The 23,809-nt window shown below is 37.9% G+C and overlaps 1 protein-coding gene across 3 annotated transcripts in view; it reads left to right on the top strand.

The window, feature by feature from the left end:
- The window catches only part of LOC110379459 (uncharacterized protein), a 290,441-nt gene that overhangs the window by 88,479 nt on the left and 178,153 nt on the right, over positions 1 to 23,809 (top strand). For all 3 annotated transcript variants that reach the window (XR_010276506.1, XM_064034719.1, XM_064034736.1), the window contains one exon: positions 6,519 to 6,890. Coding sequence is in view for 2 of the 3 variants with exons in the window: in XM_064034719.1 (XP_063890789.1) it covers positions 6,786 to 6,890 (105 nt within the window). In the remaining variant the exon portion in view is untranslated. The remainder of the gene's footprint in view (positions 1 to 6,518; positions 6,891 to 23,809) is intronic.

Genomic DNA, 23,809 nt, shown 5'->3' with positions numbered 1-23,809 from the left:
ACAGCCTAGGCAGAAGCAGGTGCTCACTGAGGAAATAAGTCTTGTAAAGAAACTTGTCGGCTAAATACTGTCTACGGATGAGAAGAGGGGGGTCGCCACTCTCCACTTGCAAGGTGTTTTTAGGGGTGGACCTCATGCACCCTAAAACGATTCTAAGAGATTTAGCCTGAATGGCCTCCAGCTTAGCAATAGCAACTTTATTACAGGGTTCAAATAAGAAGGAGCCGTAATCAAGCAAGCTTCTTATTGTAGCATTATATACCAATTTTAGGGTGAAGGGGTGAGCACCCCACCAGACTCCTGCTAGCGCACGAAGCATATTAAGTTTCTTCTCGCACTTAAGGCTAATGTAGTTGAGATGAAACACCCCTGACAATTTAGAGTCCAATATAACCCCAAGAAATTTCACATTATTAACAACTTCAATGGGAGATTCTTCAATTTTAAGGTTGACATGAGGAACAGTACGCTTACGTGAAAAGACAACCGCAGAGCTTTTTGGAGCAGACAGTACAAGGCCATGGTCAATTAACCACTGATTTAAGGAATTGAGTGATATTTGCATGGACTCACTAGCTCTTTCAATAGATGAAGTAGGGATGTACAAACACAGATCATCCGCATATTGAAGAATCTGACAATCCAAGTTGAGGGAATCATGAAGATCCGAGGTGTAAATATTATAAAGTAGCGGACTAAGAACGGACCCCTGAGGAAGCCCACGCCAGACCGTTCTACAATCGGAATCTTCTCCAGGGATACGAATCTTGACCCTACGACCAGAGAGCAGGTTACATGTACAATGCAGCATCCGTTCAGAAACACCCAGCTTCCGTAGTTTTCCCTGAGAACCGAAAGAAGGACATTATCGTATGCCGCTGTTATGTCTAGGAAGACCGCTAAAACCGATTCATCTCTACTGAATGCTATCCGGGTATCAGTTGTCAGGATGCTAACACTGTCCATGGTACCTGCCCCCTTTCGGAAGCCAAACTGCGACTTAGATAAAACACCTCGGCTCTCCACAAACCACTCCAATCGGTTTTTAATAAGATGCTCCATAATTTTGCCTATGACTGGAGAAAGGGCAATAGGACGAAAGTGATCTGGACTATCCGGGGATTTCCCAGGTTTCAATATGGGGATGATCAACTGTGTTTTCCAGCTATCAGGGATATATGACAGAGTGAAGCAAGTATTCATGATGTCCAACAAGTATTGGCGTCCGCAGGCACCCAACTTCTTATAAAAGAATATGGATGGCCGTCGATACCAGGTGCAGTGTCCTTGACATGCTGGAGCACGGCATTGAGTTCATTAATGGAAAAGGGGGCTTCCAACGGGTCTACCGACATGACCTCACTACTGGGAGCAGAAGGGCATTCTGTTACAAAAGGGACAGACGAAGGGGCTAACTTGTAAAGAAAAGAATCTGCTAGGTCAATGGGGATAGTTGAAGAATTTTGAACAGAACAACCACGTTTAAATCTTCTAAAGTTTTGCCAAATCATGGAAGAAGGAGTGGAGGGGGAAAGCGAAGAACAGAATTTTTTCCAACCTTCATATTTCTTTTCTTAAGTAGGCGTCTGGATCTCGCAACAATCCGGTTATATTCCACCAGGTTTTCAATAGCCATGTTGAGAGCATAGCTCTGTTCAGCTTCATTGCGGAGTTTGATGATGCTGGTGCATTCGCGGTCCCACCAGGGCGGGGATGATATTTTTCCAGAAGCCGAATTCTTAAGAGGTATGCTCTCATCAGCGGCTGATGAAATGGCATCAGAAAGTTGCGAAATACAGACGTCAAGGTTGTCAAAAGACACCTGGGGCAAGGTATGGATTGCGTCCTCAAGGATCTGAGAGTACAGGTCCCACCTAGCATCAGACAGCCTGTACTTTAAAGAGGGGGCTTTCCTTTGCGGAAGGCACCTAGTGGTGAGAGTAGTACATATAGGATAGTGGTCACTACCATGTGTTAGGTTAAGCCTTTTCCATACCATATCAGCGGCCAAACGGGCTGAACACAGTGTTAGATCTAAACAACTTAGCGATTGTCCAGGTCTAGGAAGGCGCGTGAAAGATCCATCATTGATAACACATAACCCCAAGTCATCCAGCAGATTCACTAATTCATTACCCGCACTATCACAATGGTCAGATCCCCACAGAGAGTGGTGGCAGTTGAAATCACCTAGAAAAATTACAGGATAAAATAAAGAGCAAATAGAACGTATATACTGGAAACAAGAGGAATCAGGAGAGGGTATATAGACAGAAATAACATTAACACCGACAATATTAACACCTACGGCATTAATCTCATCTCCATGTGGGGGAAGGGATAAGGGGGAAAATGGGAGAACATTATTAACCAGTATAGCCGCTCCGCCATAACCGTCAAGACGGTCATCCCGAAGCACGCTATACCCAGCCATATTAAACACGAGATGTGGCTTTAGCCATGTTTCAGAAATTGCAAACAATGCCGGTTTGTACTGATTAATTAAATGAGCAAATTCATTTTTTTTTGGGATCAGACTTCTGGTATTCCACTGTAGAAGATGGAATGTGCTGAGATTTAATGGAGCTTATTAAATTTGTGGCAACGTGGTCAGGTAGAGGAAAGTTAACGAGTAGAGAGGATAGTAAACGTATAATAGATTGTATGGTCTGTACATGATCTTTTTCAGAAGGAGGAGAGTCCAGAAGAGCACAACCATTAGGCGAAGGGGAGAACGAGAAGCTATTAATAATGTCCTGGTGAGCCCTTCGGTCATAACCAGGCTGCAGCGAGGGGTGAGGTTTAGGGCGGGTCAAAATAGTTTTTTTGTAGGATGATGAAGTGGAGGGTTGGGAGTGAGAAATGTAATTAGGGGGAGGGGGACGTGGGGAGCGAGGTTCCTGTGTGAGAATCTGATGAATAGTCTGAGTGATAGGGGTTGAAGCTGTAACATCTGCAAAGGAACGGAAGGAAGGGGCATGAATTCTGGCAGCTTCAGAGTAGGAAATGTTGTCTTTGGCCATGGACGCTTTGATATTTTTCTGACGGATAAACTCTGGGCAGTGTCTGCTATTAGCGGGATGAGAGCCAGAGCAATATAAACATTTGGGATCCTCAACAGAGCAACCGTCCCCAAGGTGATCCCCACCACAACGGAAGCATCGTGGCTTAGACCTGCAATTGGGTCTAGTGTGCCCGTATTTGCAGCATGCATAACATTGAACAGTGGGGTAGTTATATGTCTCCACAGGGAGCGAATTATAAAAACAAAAGACGCGATCCGGGAGGACCTGACCATCAAATGTGACGACCACGCTTGATGTAGGGACCCACTCCGACTTACCTTCATTGACAACCCTCCTATTTAAGCGTCTCACCTTCAACATTTTAGCATGGGGGGACTTAAGATTATCTATGACCTCTAATTCTGACCAATCAGTTGGTACACCCTTCACTACCCCCATCCTTGTGATGTTGAAGGTGGGAATAGTAGAAACAAAACCTTTGAGCTTAATAGCTGGGCTTTCAATAAAGATATTAGCATCCTCATGGCTTTCAAACTCCACCGAGATCTTATTTCTGCCAATTCTCTTGATCCCGCCTAATTTAATATTCTTAATGTTTAATTTTTGCATTAATTGACCAAATCTTATGGGGTGAAGGGTGGATCCAGAAGTGGAGTCTGAATCCGTGAAGGAAACATATACCAGATATGGCTCCCTATCTAAGTTGGTATACTTGGAACGTGACACCAATGATGGAGGGGTGACTCGGTCGCGTTTTGTAGCATTAACATTATTAACATCAGTAACATCCTCGTCCTGACTAGGATGCTTTCTCTTATGAGTTGAAGTTTCCGCTTCCATTGCCTCAAATTTAGACAATGGGACGGTCATTACTGTTTCAATTGCAGAAGTACATGAGGGGTCGGGAGGGCGTCCCGGCGGCCCCTGTTTGTCCGCCATGTTTATTTATTGGCATACGCCGACGTCGCACAAAATTAATTAAAATACAAGACTACTTACAGATGAAATGATGAAATGATGAATAATGAAACACAAATCTACATATAAAACACACTCAAAACTAAGCAGGCACCACAGAAAACACCAAAAAAGCACAAATATAGCTCAAAATTTGCGTTGAGAAGAAAACCACATGTGAACACCACCAACTCAAAATTCGAATCCTCGACGTTTTTATTGGTTGCTTTAATACTTTTGAAGTTTGGAGGTAACGGGGGGACGTGACAGATATGTCGTTTCGTGGAAATGGAAATAAAACGACTGTTGGTCATGCCCGTCGTGCTTTTTTGAACAAACCATGGAATGTATCTTTGTGAAAAGTCGTAGTGTCTATTATTACGGCCTTTCCGTTCCCAATATTTGATCTATCTGTCGTTTTGCTTACTAGAGATAAGAATTTGACATAACTTGTATGAGGCTTAAAATTAACAGGCAGATTAGGCATAAAGAGCTTACTTAAATGTAGGTATCAATCTGTAAATAATGTTAATTGGAACGTGTTAATCTCAATAACTCCGGGAGCAATTTGAAAAATTCTTTCAGTAATAGTTAGCTCATTCATCAAGGTAGGTACCAAACAACTATATTTCCACACTATACTTACTCAATCATTTAAGTAATCATTTAACTAATTATTGAGTTTATCGAATTTTCCTTTCCATTTTCCTAGTTTGTTTCTGTATTTCATCATACACACATAATACAAGATTTCTTGCGAACTACACCCACGCAGGCGACATCACGGGTAACAACTAGTCACACAATAACAAAAGTCCACTACTCTGGTACACGGCGGTAAAGATGAAAGGAAAACAAACGGTCGGTTTTCATTTAATTTCGGGAAGCAATCGTCTAGCGTCGAGAGTAAACAGTTACTTTGAACTGTTTGCTAAAATATGTGTTGTGCCAAAGTTTTTGTTTTTAACCACGTTAGTTTGAGGTTTAATGGCTGTTTTGTTTCTTAGAATTTTTTGACTGGCTTCCGCAAATTATTTCAGTTACGTCCAGAACAAACGCGTCAAGAATAAATTGTGTTTTGTACCCTAAAGACCCAGAAACTCCTTAAGTCGTCAACAAAAACTTTTAAAAGTCAGTTTAAGACTTGTCTAAAAAAATTCAGATTACGACGTTGAAATAAGGTCCATTTTGCAGCCACACTTTTTTTAGACAAGTGTTTGACACATGTTTAAGTTTTTGTAGTAAGCCCCTTAACTTTAAAATAATGTGATAGCTAACACTGAAAGAATTTTTCAAATCGGACCTGTAGATTTGTGAGTGGTTAGCGTGGGCTAGCAAACAAACGAACTTCAAGCTTTATAATATTATATTTAAAAAATAAATTATATTCATTGTTGTACTTTAACGTAAAATTTGCGATTTTAATATTTAATGAACGTTCTAATTAGTCATTATGTAAAAGGAATAATTAACCGCTCCACAAACATCTATTTTACAATACAAATAATAGTATTTCATAGTGGGTTGGTAAAATGAGTTTTTTTTTTAAGCGAATATAATACATGGCTCTTATTGGTACTCAAAAATAATACAATTCAAACTAGGAGTGAAGCACATTTTACCTTAACATCATCATCTTTTTTAGTTTTCTGTAGCCATATTCTTCTGTCTGCTGTCACACAAATAACATTATTTCTAGCCGTGTTGACTTTCACATAATCCACCCATCCAATATGTATATGGATAGGTTACTGATGAAATCCAAGAATGAAAATATTAAATTCAGTCAATTTGTCCAAATTTTGCAATCCCCCTAACAATGAAGTACCTAATATATTCCCCCATTGCCCCCAAACAAGTAATGGAAATAACCCCAATAATGTAATGAAAATAAGACGTATTTTCGTGATTTGATTAACTTTTGTTTGAACATTGCGGCGGCCTGACTTCGGAAAATATAATCATATTATTTTTGTACTTTTCAAAGTGGTAGGCAATCGCGGACTTGTTCCCAGTTCGCAGACAGCTTAACTAACTTTATTTCGATATGAAACGTTTTGTCGAAATTACATTGTCTTTGTACTTTCATTGATGAATTCGTTTTAAAAGTTCTTAAGGTTCGTAAGCGGGTGAGAAGTTAAATTCGATAGACGATTTATGTTATTTTGTTGGCGTAATTTTTTGTTTGTTGAGAACACTTGTTTTCCTCAAACTAAAACATACTTACAGCAATGATTTTAAAAAAAAAAGCTCTAACAATAATATAAACGAAACCATATTCCGTACACAACAAACAAATAATATTTCACGTATGAATAGATTCATACCGTTTATCCCGTTTCTCATTGCCACAAAAACTGGTTTCAGAAGCTTTCCTTGTGTTACCCACCCCGAAGGGATGAGATGAGAGCTTAAAAGATTAACACATTTCTTGAGCACTTTACCTGACCCGACGATGTCACACTGCCCTTTGCCACAAAGGGACTCTCACAAACACGTGACCATTTTATTAATTACAAACCTTCTTTGTTTCAGATTGCTGTGTAGTGCCCCGTAGTGTTTGAACTAGTTTTTTTGTCTCTCAGTGTCTATTTATCGGTATTAGTGTTATAATGTTAGTTACATGTAAGGATAGTTTAGTGACTACGTAGCAAGTGTCGCGTCTGCGATGTATTCTTTGACGTTCTGTGACGTTTGCGAATGATGTAACCAATAGCGGACGCGATACGTGTATAGTGTTAGTGCAAAGATTATGCGACAGAGACGCATTATGTTTTGTGGCGGGTAGTTAGTGGTGCCGCGATGTCTCTGCCGATGAAGAGGTCGTTCAGCTCGGAGGGCGGCGCGTCCTCCAAGCGCGACTGGAAGATGCGGCTGAGTCTCCGGAGCCGCAGCGGGCATAGCGTTGTAAGTATTGCACCTACTTTTATTATTATTTCATTCTTCGGAGTGAGTATAACAGTTCTAATTAAATAACTTTACTTCTCGAAATATTATTGCGAATGCGCGATACAAGCGTCTTCACTCACGTACCGCAGAAACTTCTTCCTGTAATTTTATCCTGAAAAGGAACTTACATATTTTTTTAGGCACAAGACTATGTTCATCAATTTTAAACGGTCCAGTGCTTTATGGTGTGAAGGCCCGACATTCAGATAAACATACAGACAAAGTTAGGGTGCAACTGAACGAAAAGCTAGTAATGAAATTACCAAATCAGAGTAAAAAACACAGTACATTTTGATGATACTATTAGTGAAATCACAGTGTTGCCGTAACATAAACATTTCAGTTATTTCGCAAGTTATAGGAGCTTAAAACGAACTTATAGACGCTTTCGGTAAACGAAAACAGCCTGAAGTTATTTGGCCATAACAGCCTAATTACAATACGGTAGTTTCCAACGAGTCAAATTCATTACTTTTATTTAACTGTCAAAAACTGTCACTTTAATATGTATGTAAGCGCAACTTATGACGTCACAGATTTTTCACATCAAACTGGATTCTTATTTAGCTTATATTATCAATAAAAAAATTTAATCAATTATTCCATCAAAACGATAAATGGAAGTGACATTATTTTTAGATGCTTCACTAAATGAATATGACAACGTAATTTATTTTTGACCTAGTCATCCACCCAATTCTGTCTAACATTTATTTTTGAATTTAGAATTCTGTTAGACACCGTTATTTTCTTTACTAAGAGATCGTTGGTGTTTTGTTTTAGTTTAAGAATTAACTTTGAATATACAAGTCAGTTTGGGATTAGTGTCGAATAAAAAATAATATGATACTGGATTTTATATGGCTCTCTACTTAATCTATTAAATAAAAGATATTATATAAAAGATAGTCGTGTTACGCCGCTTAAGCTGAAAATAGAGGGTAGGTAGCTTAGACCCGGGAGAAAGACGTAGGATAGTTTTTGTCATCATCTCGGGAAGCTAGTACTAAACTAAAATGCAGTACCTGACTATAACTAAAAGAACAGAATAAAACAGCATTTGGCATTTTAAAAAAATCGACGATTACGACGAGATACAAGTAAAACCCTGGTGAAAGCTAGCTAAGTATAAAAATGTGAAAATTTTACTTATAAGTAATTTTTTAATTAAGAAAATGCCTTCGGGCAGGTGCCGCTTGTAGCCATTTTTCTAAAACAAATTATTTAGGATTACTTTTTGTGCGGTTTTTAATAAAAATATAAAGCCGCTTTTCAGTAATTTATGGATTAAATAATGTGAATTTATTTGCTTGAAAGCCTAGCTTTTAATGAAAAGTTAATAATAATAAAGGCTTTAACTATTTCAATTTCATGGTTAACTGAATCACTCCATTGCCAACATTTATTTGAAGTGGTATCATCAAATGACCCCTCCCGCTGTGGGTGCAGCGTGAGGAAGTGTCAGACTCTTACTGACTAAAACCCACCATGTTCCTTCTTAGGCCCTTAACGTACCAGGGCCGCGGTAACTCTTTCGAACAATCCCGCAGCCCCGACAGGCTTCGTCCGCAAGGGGCCCGGAAAGTACGTTATAACATTCAAGAACATACCAATACGTGTAATGGTCCCGTACCTCTGTCGTAAGGTACGAACCTCGAAAATGTAATTAACCCTAATAAATTATAATGGGCAGAAGCAACGGTAGCAATATGTCAGGGTTGTGACGTCACGCAGAGCAGAATTACCGTTTATATGTAAATAACAATGTTTACCCGTGTTCCGGGGAAATTCTCCCCGTACCCAGATAAAATTTGTACGTAGAATGTTACCTGTATGTATAGGTAGTTGTTTTATTCTTGTATTATATGACACCCAGAGTTTAACCGTTACAATCACAAACCCACTTTTCGTTATCTATACTATAATATTATAAAGACGAAAACTTTCTTTGTTTGTTTGTTTGGTTGTAATGGATAAAACTCAAAAACTACTGGACCGATTTTAAATATTCTTTCACCATTAGAAAGCTATATTATCTGCGAGTAACATAGGCTATATTTTATCCCGGTGCCGGCAGTAGCCCCCACGGGACGCGGGTGAAACCGCGGGAAAACGGCTAGTAAATTAAAAATTAGCTTTCCGAAGCCGGATGGTGATAAAAACTATCCTATGTCCTTCTCCCGGGTCTAAGCTTCTTCTACACTCTAATGTTCAGCTTAAACTGTGCAGCCATTCTTGAGTTATAATAAGTAAGACGACTTTGTTTCATTTTATTAGGTAAATTTTTTTATAGAACTCTTACCTCTTTGTTATAAGGTTTACAAAAAAATTACGTATTAATGTCCCAAACAAAATAAGGTAACAAAAAGAATACCTTAATCTGAAACTAGGTTAAAACCCAGTTAAAACACAACACCTATGTCATGCACCTGACAGCGCTTCACAAAAGCAGTCATGCTCTGATTAGGGCGCTGTCACACGTGACGATCGCTAAGTACACAAAACATTACGGCGGTCTCACACTACCTGATTTTGTCGTACGCTCGGATTCACATTCTGAGCGGAAAAATATGCGGGCGGTTTCAGGTGTCATTTGATCTGTATTGTCACTTGTTTTTACAGCGTCTTACAAATGGAAAGGGACGTGGAAAATCGGAAAGGAAAACCCGCTAGTGTGAAAGCAATATTGAAGTTATCGTCACTAGCAGTTTTTACTTTATTAACGATGGTGCCCGCGTTCGGTTATATCGCGTTTCCAAGAGAATTCTTTAAAAGTTCGGGATAAAAACTATCCTATGTTCTTTCTCAAGATCAACTCTATCTCTGTACCAAATTTTATAAAAATCAGTTCAGGTTCAATATTGGCATTATACTGCTCGTACGGTAGACTGCACATCAGTGGTAACTGTCATGCACCTTAACTCAATAGTAATAAGTACGATTTTCCTATAAAACTGTTACCACTGACCTGAAGTTGACTGCACTAGTCGCATTTTGCTCGTACAGACCTTGTCAGGAAGCTTTGCTTGTCCAATGGTGGTAATTGACTTTACAGCAGTCAAAAAATGCATTAAAAAAGTAGGTGCTACTACGCTCGAATGAGGCGCGAACTGTACTTTTCCATTTCCGTCCGTCTGTCTGTCAGTTTATATACGAAACGATATTTCCGATATTCCCTCGGTCTAAGAAATCTTTGATTGAAAAATCCTTTAGTGTAAAAAAAACTTCGTAGAAGGAAGTAATATTACCTTTGTGCATCGTTTTGTTTCTAGAAATGCAGTAAATGCAAAATTTGTCCTTACGAGCTTTTTTAGTTCAAGACAAGCTTCCACCCGCGGCTTCGCCCGTGTAGAGTTCGGTTATATCGCGTTTCCAAGATTTCCAAATATTAAAATCAGTTCAGTGGTTTAGACTTGAAAGCGTAACAGACAGACAGACAAGAGTTACTTTCGCATTTATAAATTAGTAGGGATGACACAAATGCTTAATTAATGCAAATGATAAATTCAATCCTGCAATCTCTCTCCAATCATTCAGTTACTAGGTTTAGGAAGTCGTTCCGTTTTACGCGGCGTACGTTCAGACCTATTCGTGGATTTTATGTCTGTTTAATCGATACACGTTAGGCGTAACGAGCCATAGCTATAATGAAATAAATATATCTATCACTAGCGGTTTTCCCGCGGTTTGATACTTGAAAATTGCAGTTAAAGTAATTTCCTCATACATCCTTTTTACAAAGAATTTCGTTTATGAGAATATTACTGTCAGGTAGACTCAAATCTCTCTTCTAAGAAAATTCATATTTTGCTTCAGTAACTGTCTCCAACACGGATCTTGGAAAAATGCAATATACAGTTAAATTGCTACCTCAAAACTCAAAAGCAACAAAGCATTATTATACCGTTAGAACATAGAAAATTTCACATCAAAAACCTCATTTCCCTTTAAAAGTGCATTTCAAAAATATAATAACTGAGTTTTATTTCCGACGTCCTATTGCAGTGGAAATAGGTGCTCAGGGGTGCTCTAGGAAGCTGCGAGGGCTTTTCAAACCACAATTTAGTTTCTTTGACAATCTACAATATAGGAATAAACGTCAGTTCTTCTAAACTGTACCTGCGGGTCTGAATACTGAGGTCTCTTGAAGAGAACGCCTTCAGAAACACTTTGTTGGTGAATTTTATTTTATAACTTCTGTGTTACATTTTTGACTACCGAGAAAGGAGCTTTGTTTGAGTAAACACTCTGACTAAACTATAGTTGACCGACAGGTTAATTTGAAGGTAATAAACCACCAATTAAACCTTTTAGTAGATTTCATACTGGCCGGATTAATTTTGTCGTTTCTTACCATTCAACTCCATACTAATTTATGAGCCCAAACTAGATGGCCGATTTAGAAGTTTGCTGTGGGAAAACCATTCATCTTTATATTTTCCGTGGTTTGTCATCTTCATATTTTTTATCAAGGTAAAGATTTATTAAGACGGTCTCAACACTTAATTTATTTTGTTTGTTGTTCCTTTCGCCAAAATAAGAGAAGAGGCACGTGCCAAACGTGTTGCGTCTAGTCTTATGCCTCGGAAGAAACAAACATCTTAATTGGAAATAACAAGTTCCCGTGTAAAATTAATTGACTTGTAGTCTTCGCTGTTTTTATTACGCGTTCGTAAACAATATGCGTTTAATTTCCTATTAATCTTTATTTATTGCCTTGTTCAAAAACGTGCTCGAATTCTGATTTTTATATCAATTTTCAATTTTTTAAAAATAGTATTAGAGTACAGGTACTCTGCAGACTAAACTATCGGAGAAAAATTAAAAAAAAATCGTGAAAACTTTGATAGAGGTTTTAGTCGATTTGATACGGGCTAATTACTTGATCATTGTTATGTGCGTACTATCATTCATTTCTTTGCCGCTTTATGATCTCAAACAAATTGTCAGCCGACTAAAATTTTGCAGCTCGTATTTTTTAAGTATTTTTTCGTAGGTACTTCATCTCCGAAGGCTGAATTGAGGAAAAAACAATTGAAAATCCTTACATTTCAATTATTCATGATGATTTTTGCAATCTTTCCATCATTCAGTTTTGTCGTGCGTTTTTTTAAACTCGTTTTGAAATTGTAAACGGTTGTTTACAGTGACAAATCGGTGTTGCTTAATATTCGATGTTGTTCTTGAATTGGCAAGTATGTTTGTCAGTGTTGGGTCGATACATATGCAGCAGGGTCCGTCTGTCTACTTTGTGTATGCACCCTTGGGCTCGGACTTATAATGCGTCCTGTGGTAGGTCAAATCTGTACAAGAATTATCGTATACATGTGACAACATATAGGTAGTCGCTCCTTGTAAAACACTGGCACTCAGCTGCATCCGGTTAGATTGGAAGCCGATCCCATCTATCTGACCCCGTCACGCAGTTACCCGGGCAACCCAATAGCCCTTGGTTAGACTGGTGTCAGACTTACTAGTTTCTAACTACTTACCCGTAACGACTGCCAAGGGTGTTCAATGACAGCCGGGACCTACAGTTTAACGTGCCATCCGAAACACAGCCATTGGTGTCCAAGATATACTTAGAATGTACATACAAACTTAGAAAAGTTGCATTGGTACTTGCCTGACCTGGAATCGAACCCGCGCCCTCATGCTCGAGAGTTTGGTTCTTTGCTCACTAGGCCACCACGACTTTTTACGAGATCGTGTGGGAGTTATATTGCAATTATCAAGTGAACTTGAAATTGTATACCCACGTGCAACTCACGAGCTTTTGTAAAAATAGCAAATCTAATTAGCGCGATCTGCCATCAGTAAGTAATAAGTGCTAACTAGGAATTTATCTAGCAGCGTATTTACTTTTATATCTTATTTTATTATTTTAACTTCTATGCGATTTAATATAAAGATAATTTAGATAATACATACTAAAGAACCGATTAGAAAAAATCTCACACTGCTAGAAAACTATACTATTTCCTCTTATACATATTTTATCGCGGTACCGAAAGATGAGTATTAAATATTTCTGCATTAAAATACACCCTAATTAACTTAGGTAATTAATTTAAACGATCGACTTATCTGGTGTTAGTATGACATGAAAAGTTATGCCCGTGGTAATTAATATATTCAAGAAAACAAAACAAAGTTGAGAAACTCGTGCCTATAACCCAACATATTTGGCAGTCGTTATGGCTAATCAGAAGCTAGAAAGTCTGTCAACCAGTCTTACCAAGAGGTTACCTAGTATCTGAGTTGACGAGGCCAGATAGGTAGTAACTTCATGTAAAACACTGGTACTCAGCGGTTAGACTGGAAGCCCACACCAGTCATCATCCTCCGAGCCTTTTCCCAATCATGTTGGGGTCGGCTTCCAGTCTAACCGGATTCAGGTGAGTACCAGTGCTTTACAAGAAGCGACCGCCTATCTAACCTCCTCAACCCAGTTACCCGGGCAACCCGATACCCCTTGGTTAGACTGGTGTTAGACTTACTGGCTTCTGACAACAGCCGACCCCAGTATAGTTGGGAAAAGGCTAAGCAGATGAGTAAAGATTACAATAGTTTTGTGAAATAGTTCATGATCCTGTAACAAACGTAATTAGGATGTATTTTCGTCCGCCCCATTGAACAACCGCACCCACACTATAAATAGATGCCTATAGGAAAACGGCTTATGTCAGATTTTACGAAAATTTATACGTGGGGTACCGTATTTGTGAATTTGACAGCTGTCAGTTTTTAAAGTAAAATATTGTCGTTTGACAGCAGCTGTCAACTGTACCACAAAACGGTTGGGGTCAATTTTGACACCTTTAATACTTCAGATTGCCCATCAATTATAAAGAACCACGTGAATTATTATCATTTTATATTTTTCAAAGAATGAAGCGTTAATTAAAATTACAAAGGCTGCAGAAAAGGTGTAGTTGACATAGTTTTGCCGAAATGTCAAACGCGTTTTAAACTGGGGTGAGCATATTGTGGATCTCGTGAAGTGTGAAGCTTTACAAATAAAACAATGACACTGAAATGTATAGTTAAAAGCAAAAATAACCATTTTTTTTGTTTTCGTATGAAAAGGTTTAAAGGCGAGACCCCAACAGGCGTTACACACCGTTATAATATATAAAAATGTGTCTTCTTTTATAGTACACTCGCTATAGCAAGCTGTGACAAATTCTAAAAAAAAAAATATCCATGTGATTACGTACGAACATATGCTGACAGCGGACTCACCATAGAAGCTTATACATTTCTTGTTCGCGATCAAATGTGCGCGACAGATTTTAATTGAACCTCGTCATCATCATAGGCATAAGCATTATTATCATAAGTCTTTGTATCGTCCCACTGCTGGGACACTACAGTTGAGGTTCCCTCAGAATGTTTTCAAATGTAATATTTAATCAGTGTACAAGATATACTTAGAAAGTACAAACTTAAAGAAAAGCTTCATTGGTACTTGCCCGACCCGGAATCGAACCCACACTCAAGCTTGAGAGGTGTCTTTACCCACTAGACCAACGCGACTTATTAGTTTACAAATCCAGTTGTCTAATCTCCTTAATGAGAACAGTCACCATAGCTGATAATAAGCTTAGGAATAAGCATAGGACAGATAGATAGAATATTCTTTATTGTACACTAATAACAAACATATAAGGACATAACAAACAAGTAAGTAGACGAGCACAGCAGGCGGTCTTATCACTAAAAGCGATCTCTTCCTGACATCCTTTGGATTTAGTTGATTTGTAAAGAAATAGATTATGTAGGTATAAATATATTTCTTACTAGCCGTTTTCCGGCGGTTTTACCCGCGTCCCGTGGTAACTCTTGACCGTACCGGGATAAATAGATACGGGATAGCCTATGTTACTCGTGGATAGTGTAGCTTTGGAATGGTGAAAGAATTTTAAAAAACGGTCCAGTAGTTTTTGAGCCTATTCATTACAACCAAACAAACAAACAAACAAAGTTTTCCTCTTTATAATATTAGTAAAGATAATAATAAATGTCAGTATTAGTAACTTATGCCGCTTCAATGCCGCCTGCATGCATTCGTCTCGGCATATTTACGACGCGATCATCAGATTAACTGCCGCCGCGAGTCATTACTCCTACGACCGCGAAAACATCGCATTTAGCTCGCAGCTCTCAGGCATTTCATGAGAATAGCTAGGATACAGTGTTTTACAAAAAAAGTTCTGCATAAGTTTATTACGTTTTTATAACATGATCGTCAACAAAAAATATTTAGGCAATAGTAAGAGTAAAACACTCCTTAGACGTTGATTAAAATTAAACACGGAAAAGGCTTGGTTGAATATTTGCATGCTTTAAAAATACCTCCTATCAGTAGGAGGTATAGGTAAAAAATTACCTACTCATCATGCATTCCATTTTTTTTAATTCAACTAAAACAAAAAAAAAAAGTTCAATTACTATCTGGTTTCTATTGTAAGTATTTCTTGTTATTTCCTAAGCTAAGTAATTTAAGAGCGTGTACGTCAACCGCGCGCCATTTGGCCTAAAATGGTACTTTTCAAACCACTGTTTCTCAGTAACTACTTATCCTATAACTATGTTATTTTTTAATAACGCAAGGTAATTTCACTGTCTATATAGTTAATTGAACATAAATTTCAATTTGTGTAGTTTAAATACTTAAAACCCCTATAACGTAACAGATGTATTATAAAATTCCCGTTCAGCGTCTATTTCGAAGCTTAAATTCATGTGAAAACAGTGGCAAATCTAATCATATTTATTTTTTTACTCATAGACGAAATCCCCATGCCTATAGTTAGTTGAAAACATTTTTTGATTTAGGTCTCTATCTTTCAGAAAAAAATATTTTAACAATGTGAAAAATTGTGAATTTCAAATGCTTTTTTTACCTATCTATCTTACTTAATTTAATATAACAATTATTTACTATAGTAATATAACTCTTTCTTTAAAACATAAACTTTATATTATAATTTAATCTCTCGTTTTATTTTTTATAAATTATTTAAAACTACTATAAAAGGCTGCACGCGAGTCAACTCAAACCAGACCGCCGCAAGGCTTCACAGAGAGAGGACGTGTCGCTCCGTCACATCGCGTAGGGTGAATAACCTCTGCCGTGGATACCGAGAATAGAGTACATTTCAAGCGCGACCAGCAAATCTTGATACATTACTATTTTATTTAAAGCTCAATTTTGAAGCATATTTTTTTTATCGATTGAGTTGAAATTTTGTTTGAATGTTCAGTTTTAATAACAATGTATGATTCTATATCCAATATGGCGGTATACCCAAGATGGAGAAAAAAATGTTTTTAATGCATTCCTACGATATGGGTATCAAATGAAAGGGCTTGCTATGAATAACTCGAAAAAAAATGTGTCTCGAGTCTAAATCCAATATGGCGGACTCCTTAGGCTAGAAATCACTTATTGCAGATGTCTGTTACCAATCGAGCTATATATATTTTTTTTTTCATTTTGGATGTACCCAAATTTTGACTTTTGATCTCGAATAACTTTTGAAGCATATAGGATAGATAAGTTAAAACTTTATTTGCAATGGTAAACCCAAGTTCTTCACCAATATTTGGCTTTCCGGCAATTGTTGTTATTTGACCACAATTTTTCGGTCTGGATGGACTGGACCATTCATATAAACAATCAATTTCTCAAATCGGTCCAGGCGTCTTTGAGAAATCGAGAACAATCAAATTGAGAACAATCACAAAACAATCTAATTGAAACCCCCTCCTTTCTTTTTTTTTAAATCGGTTAAAATACAGAAACTCTTAACATTGTCATTAATCATGTCATCATCATCATCAATCATCTGTTGAAAATTGTATGTAATATACAGAAAGTCCTCAAAACCAAGGTTTTCATAGGTGCCCGATTTTTTTGCAAAAGAGTGTAAGTATTAACGACTTATTTTCATGCTTTTATATTTTAGACATCCATAGACTTACACTATTTTCCCGCTATTAACTATTTACTAAATAATATATTTTTTGTTCTACCAATTTCACTCGAAAGGATCAAAATGGTTTGTGTGACTATACGTGAAGTATGATAGGCACGCACACAGCCGCGACGCTAGTCTGCGCGGTTTTTTGCGTAGAATTACCTAAAGTTGACATCGCGCGCCGAGCGTACACGCTCTTAAGTACACAACACACGAATAAAGATGTTTAGTAAGTGTTAGTTAAAGTTTCATTAAGTGTGACGTCATCAAGTAAAGGGGCCCACTCGGACCCCAAAGAGCCGCCATTAAGTGCCGAGTTTATTTCGGGCCTCACAAAGGGTGCGACGAGGCATACAGGACTCTTTTCTTTATCAAAAAGGTAAATACTGAAAAACATTGCAATGATACGCGGATGGGAGTAGTTCAGTACAAATAATACTGCTCAAAAGTTTTTTCAAAAGCTTTATCTTTACTGACACAGTAAAAGGAAGCATTGTTTTGTTTTCTTCCGAAACTACTGAACCGATTTGAAAAAATCTTTCACTGTTGAAAAGCTACACTCTTCCCGAGTAGCGTAAGATATCTTTTATCCCGGTACTGGCTACTTATAGTCCCCTCGGGACGGGGGTGAAACCGCGAGAAAACAACTATTATTGTAGGTATATCTTAAAATGTTTATTGCTATGTATTCTTAAAGTTATTGCTCAATACGAGCTCGAAAATTGAAAGTGATAGTGATGCCCAAGACAAAAAAAAATAAGATCGTTTAAATACCAAATTTTAGGTCAAGGCGAAATTGTGGGGACGCTTTCCCTATCATAATATATGTGGTTTATTATAAACTAGCCATTTTCACCCGCGTCCCCTGAGTATTGGGATAAAATATAGCTTACGTTACTCGGGAAGAGTGTAGCTTTCCAACAGTGAAATATTTTTTTAAATTGCTCCAGTAGTTTTTGGGTACAAACAAACAATCAAAAAATGTTTCCTTTTAATTCATCAGTATTCTTTAGCCATCCGTACATTTTATGCTTTGCAACCAATTAGCGAAACTTTGACGAAGGCATGAAAGCGCGAGAGTCTTTCCACTGCAGTTTTCAGCAATATTTGCGTTCTGAATCGAGTGGTCAAAGAGAATTTATTGGAGCACCTATCAATACGTTTGCTGTTTCAAAGGCCGGTGTAAAAATAATTCACAGATTTTTTCTGTTTGCAATGTATTCTTTGCGCTTTTGCTACTTAGTAAGCGTCAATCGTTTCTGAAGCGGCAATTCAGCATTTATTTATTTGTATCCAAGTGGGTTTCCATGTAAATCAGAATATTTTCCTTGTCGTAATTTGTTTGTAGTATCTACGGCTTTACTTACAAATAAGTTTTTAAGACGAATATCTCTTATCACATTGTTTGGGAGCAAATCTCTCGTATTAAGATTATGTATGCGTCAGTCTTTGTGGAAAATTTCCTATCGCTGTCCGTGAAGATTGAATGACGAGAGATTGAGTGTATATCTTGTATACTTAATCGAAATGTGCACGGTAGTATTAATACTATAAATTGTTAATTTGCTGCTTACGTTATACCTATTACTCTATGATGTCCTCCTAGCCGATTATCGGCTACGGCGGCTGTTCTCATGTAAGGAGATTAGCCAACTGCGCAGGACATATTATAGTGCACGAGCATTTGCGCAGACACAGGTGCACTCACTATTCCTTAACTCTCATAGCCCGATGGGACGGTAATCCGACACGACCGGAGAGAGATCAGGTGCAGGACCGACATTTACGTGCTCTCCGATGCACGGGTGTATCAATCACCAGCTTCCAGGCTCCGGGCTGCTTTGTGAAAGTCTTCTAAAACCCACAAAGCGATTTCGGCCCGACTCGGGAATCGAACCCGAGACCTCGTGCTCAGCAGCCGCACTTGCGACAGCTAGACCAACGAGGCAGATAAAAATTATTTACTCTATACTAATATTATAAAGCTGAAGAGTTTGTTTGTTTAAAGGCGCTAATCTCAGGAACTACTGGTCCGATTTGAAAATTTCTTTCAGTGTTAGATAGCCCATTTATCAAGGATGGCTATAGGCTACTTTTTATCCCGGTAGTAGTAGTTCCCATGGGATGCGGGTGAAACCGCTGGCAGAAGCTAGTTATTTATACTTGAAGCACAGGTTCTCGATAATTCAGGCAAATTACTTACACATCAGCACTTTTTAGAATTATGCACAAATTGAAGTAATCTACGACTTATTTATTTATATTATTTTAATCGCGGGCCACCAACGAAATTGTTCGCACACATTACACATATTTTTTTAAAGTAGTAAGCGTCGGTACAAATCAATTACAGCAAATGTTTACATAAACGTTGCAATTTTGAAATTACTAGAACACAGAGACCAGTAGTAACACTTGTGCGCATCACAGTGCTTGTTGCACACCGATGGAATAACACCTTAAGGTCGTGTCCAATATGCAAAATATGTCACATGCTCTGTCACCCTGAACCACGGGACGATCTTATTTGACTTTTAAAGTTGAAGTTCATTTTAAATTCTATCAGTCTTGCTTGTGTATGGTGCTAATAATATTTTAAAAGATGTCTGTAGGTATGGTCGCCATTTTTCTTGTGTACGACGTAAATAGAACCGACTGTAAACGACAGGGATGTTTCCCATATGGAAAATTGTATGTCGTTCTGCAGAACATTTGTATAGGTTAGACATTTTTGAAAATAATACGAAATATTTACTTCTTGAAACTTAAAACGTCGTAATAGGTACTTAATTGCAAATATCAAACAGAAGTTCTGGCTTCCCGTGGAATCATTTCACTCGTATCCCGTGGGAACTACTGCCCGTTCCCCGGAAAAAATATTGGAAAAATATAACTTATGTTACTCATTATACACATAGCTACAGGGAAAGAATTTTACATATCGGTTTAGTACTTTAGGGTACAAACAAACAGACAAAAAAAATACTTTTTAATACCTACAGCTCCTTCCTACTGCAGTAGTCTCCACGGGACGCGGGTGTAACCGCGGGAAAACGGCTATTCATTAATAATATCTAAAATAATGTCGTAAATATAGTACGAAAGCTCAACCTAGTTTTACCAAAACACTTCAACCAGTAGAAATGCTCAATTTAGCTTGACTCAATCCGGAGTTGTCGCCACAAGACGTCCGCACGCGTCCAGCGACGCTCGCCAACAGTCCAGAGTCCAGGATACGGAGTAACTTGATACACGGATTGTGAACAACTACCCCAACTTAGTTTGTGGAATGTTCTAGCTAAAATCTAAATTCTATCTGCATTAAGTTTTGAGTGTTAAGGAGAATCTTGATTCTAATAGAAGTTTAAGTTGGTCTGATACGGGCTTACTTTATACCTGATCTCTTTAGTATACGCACTATTTCATCTTCATACTGATTTATGAGCCTAAACAAACTATCGACCGAATAAAAGTTGTAAGTAATAGCCAGTATGAAGAAACTGAGCAATAGTATTTTTCTTTTTAACCAAGCGATGTTTTCTACCAGTAGGTATTTTATTTTGGACTACATAGATATAATGGATATAAAAGGATATCAATAATTTGTAGGGCTTCCAGAAAATCTCACTTGTCCTCACCAACAGTAGCTAGCGCCTTACAACGTACTGTTAGATATTTAAGTACATAATAAAAATATCCTACTTACTACCCCATACTTATTTTCAGGCCCAATTCACCCTACTTAGTCTAGAAAATCCGCAAGCGTGAAATTCGGTCAAGTTTAATACATATGTTGAATGTCAAGGCGTCTTCAGTGGCGCGAGGCGAGCGGTTCCGGGCGCGCCCCATTGTATGTGAACCTAGTATACACAGCTAGACAGTAGACATAAATGGGGCACTAGTGTGAAGGTTGTCAGAATAAATGTTGAGTAAAGGGTCAGTTGTAAGGTCAAACAAAACCCACGACGGTAAAAATCTTATTGAAAAATAATAAAAATAACTCAAAACCCCTGACTGAACCCAATTATTATGTAACTAAATATCATAAAAGACGTTAAAAATACTTTCTAAAAGAGTTGACATCTCGAGAAATCGGTAATAGATATACTTAACTATTTAAACAATGAATGTCGATGTTTACAGTTTTTCCTAACGTGTTTGTGTCGTGGGTAAAAACAGATAAAAATTATACGTATAATAGAAAAAGTAGCTAGGTACATCGTCAACTGCTTAGCCTTTTATCAACTATGTTGGGGTCGGCTTCCAGTCTTACTGAATGCAGCTGAGTACCAGTGTTTATCAAGGAGCGACTGCCTATGTGATCTTCTCAACCCAGTTACCAGGAAACCCAATAGCCCTAGATAAAACTGGTGGTCAGACTTATTGGCTTCTGACTACCCGTGACGACAGCCAAGAATGGCGCCAAACGAATATGGTCAATTTATTCTGAAGCAAGTCATTATTGACAAGTACTTATGCATCTTGTCATTGATCAAAATTGATCTCCAAAAATATCATGAAAACTTTTCAAATGATGGCCATCCAATCAGTTGTCGAAAAAGGGTGCTCGAAAGTCGTAGTGCAGCCCACAGCGCAGGTTGATACCCACGCTCCAATAAGCAAAGGCAAAAGTTTTTTCAATTTACAAACTTGTGTTGCCGCCCGTATGAGATAACAATAGCTACGAACGTATTGTTGAACCAACAATACGTAGTTTTGATTTTTGGAAAGCCTAGTTATTCGATATCCGAGTTTTTTCAGCTCATTTTTTATTTTGTTGACTAACTTTCGGTGATATTTTTTGAAGTTTCCTTTATGATTTTTTTGTTTGGTACACACAATTTTTTATAAGTACTTATATACTTAGTAAAACAAATTAATAAAATAAAAGTAGTCCAGTCTAGAGTCAACCTAAAAATATCGAACAAGATCATTGCTCAACTTCGCTGTTGACCCGTGACCCACAAATGCCAGCTCCGAGGACCCTTACGTCATCAGAAAGGGTCGCTAGTGCCTCATAATAGTCCATCGTTAGCATAGAAAGCTTTCCAACTATCTAAGTGCGAGAAAATTTGATGACCCGAAAGAAAAGTGAGCAATACATACATAAAACATTGCCCACTATTTCCTAACACTAAAGTACTTATTACCTACGACCAAATGTCGTCCCTTCATCTTCGACAAACCACTCTAGGTATAGACACACGAAATCCACCCTTATTTTTATAGACATAAAGACTGTTACAGCTGCATTTTAAGTTTGCACTTAATACATGCGATTTTCAACCTTATGTATGTGGATGAAGGTGGGTTAGGAGTGTAAATGCTTTGTTGTTGGTTTTATGTTTTCGGTCGGCGACACACTAGGAGTGGGGCCGTTTCGGAAATGAGCGTAATGTGCTCTGAATGAGAGGAGATAAGGAGTGCCCTATAGAAACCGTTTACACGGTACAAAATGTTGTAGGTATGACGACTTATGTTACGGTAATTTATTGCGACCAAAATATAAGCGTGACAACTATGTTTGTGTCGAGTAACGTCGTTTTAAAAAGTGGTTTTGTTCCTATTTGTTAGCTTAACTGTTTAAATACAGTCTTCAGTTGAAAGGTTTTTGTTTTGCATAGACCTACAGGCACTTATAAAATGTCAAAGATGGAAGCCTAAAAGCCTTTTCCCATTTAATAACATACGCTAATTTCCGAACTTCCAGTCCTTCGCATTATTTTAGAAATCCGGAGTGAAATGGCAGACGCCTTTGATGTCTTAATTTAACACATTTTTTTAGCATCTTTTTTCTCTGGGTTTCTGAAAATGCCTGTATCATCTAACTACTTTCCTAAGTTTATAGCTGAGCTGGCTGTGCTTGTTCATAATGTCAAAGCCACGCCTTTTCTAATCCTTGGACACGTAATACATGTATAAAAGTCATATCTTGTCTCAGGCAAGTTTTGGTACCTATCATACCCGTATAATTAGAGTAGTATAGGTTAAACCGTAGTTACGCAACTAAAGAAAACCAGTCAATTGGCTAAACGCCTCATCTTAGAAACCCACTTCAGATATTATATATGTCATTATAAAATTACCCTCGAGTCGGGTCGGTCTCAGGCTAAAAATAGACTGTGTCTAGGCTTAGTCGACCGTAGTCTTTTGTTTTACCGACTAGAAGTTAATTTGGTAGGCCCGGCCCCTAGATAATCCGGCCTGATAGATTATCTACAAAAGTCGAATCGTTGAGTTAGCTAATAGTAATAGGAAGGTCGAAATAAGACATAAGTTAAAGGCGAGGTTGATTTGTTCGGAACTAATGTAAGTTATATACAAATAATTTGTTCAAATCTATTCTTAACATCATAAAGCTGAAGAGTTTGTTTATTTACACGAACGCGCTAATCTCAGAAACTACGGGCCCGATTTGAAAAATTATTTCCGTGATAGAATTAGCATAGACCGAAGAAGGCTTTTGGCACCTTTTTTATCCGAGTTCATGAAAAAATTTCCACGGGACGCGGAAATTCCCACTGGCAGAAACTAGTGTACAATTAATTTATTTCTAATCATAAATTAATTGCATTATTTAATTGCCGACCCTAATATAGTTGGGAAAAGGCTAGGCAGATCATGAAATACACGTGTTAGAACAGCAAAGAAATTAAAGCATTTGTGTAAGAAACGCAAAACATTGCTTGATTGAGCTGACATTGAGTGATCACGTCATCACTCAGTAGCGACTGAAAGCTCGAATAAGGCGAAGTACCCACGAGTTTCGGTCGGATACACACGAATACACGCCGAAAATAAGTAGTATTCTATACTAATAAAATAAAGAGGAAACATTGTACCGATTTGAATAATTCTTTCACTGTTGGAATATACACTCTTCATTTCAAT

Source organism: Helicoverpa armigera, chromosome 1 (genome assembly GCF_030705265.1).
Source record: "Helicoverpa armigera isolate CAAS_96S chromosome 1, ASM3070526v1, whole genome shotgun sequence".
Lineage (NCBI taxonomy): Eukaryota > Metazoa > Arthropoda > Insecta > Lepidoptera > Noctuidae > Helicoverpa > Helicoverpa armigera.
The sequence above is the reverse complement of the archived record's forward strand: the minus strand, read 5'-3'. Positions and strand labels throughout refer to the sequence as shown.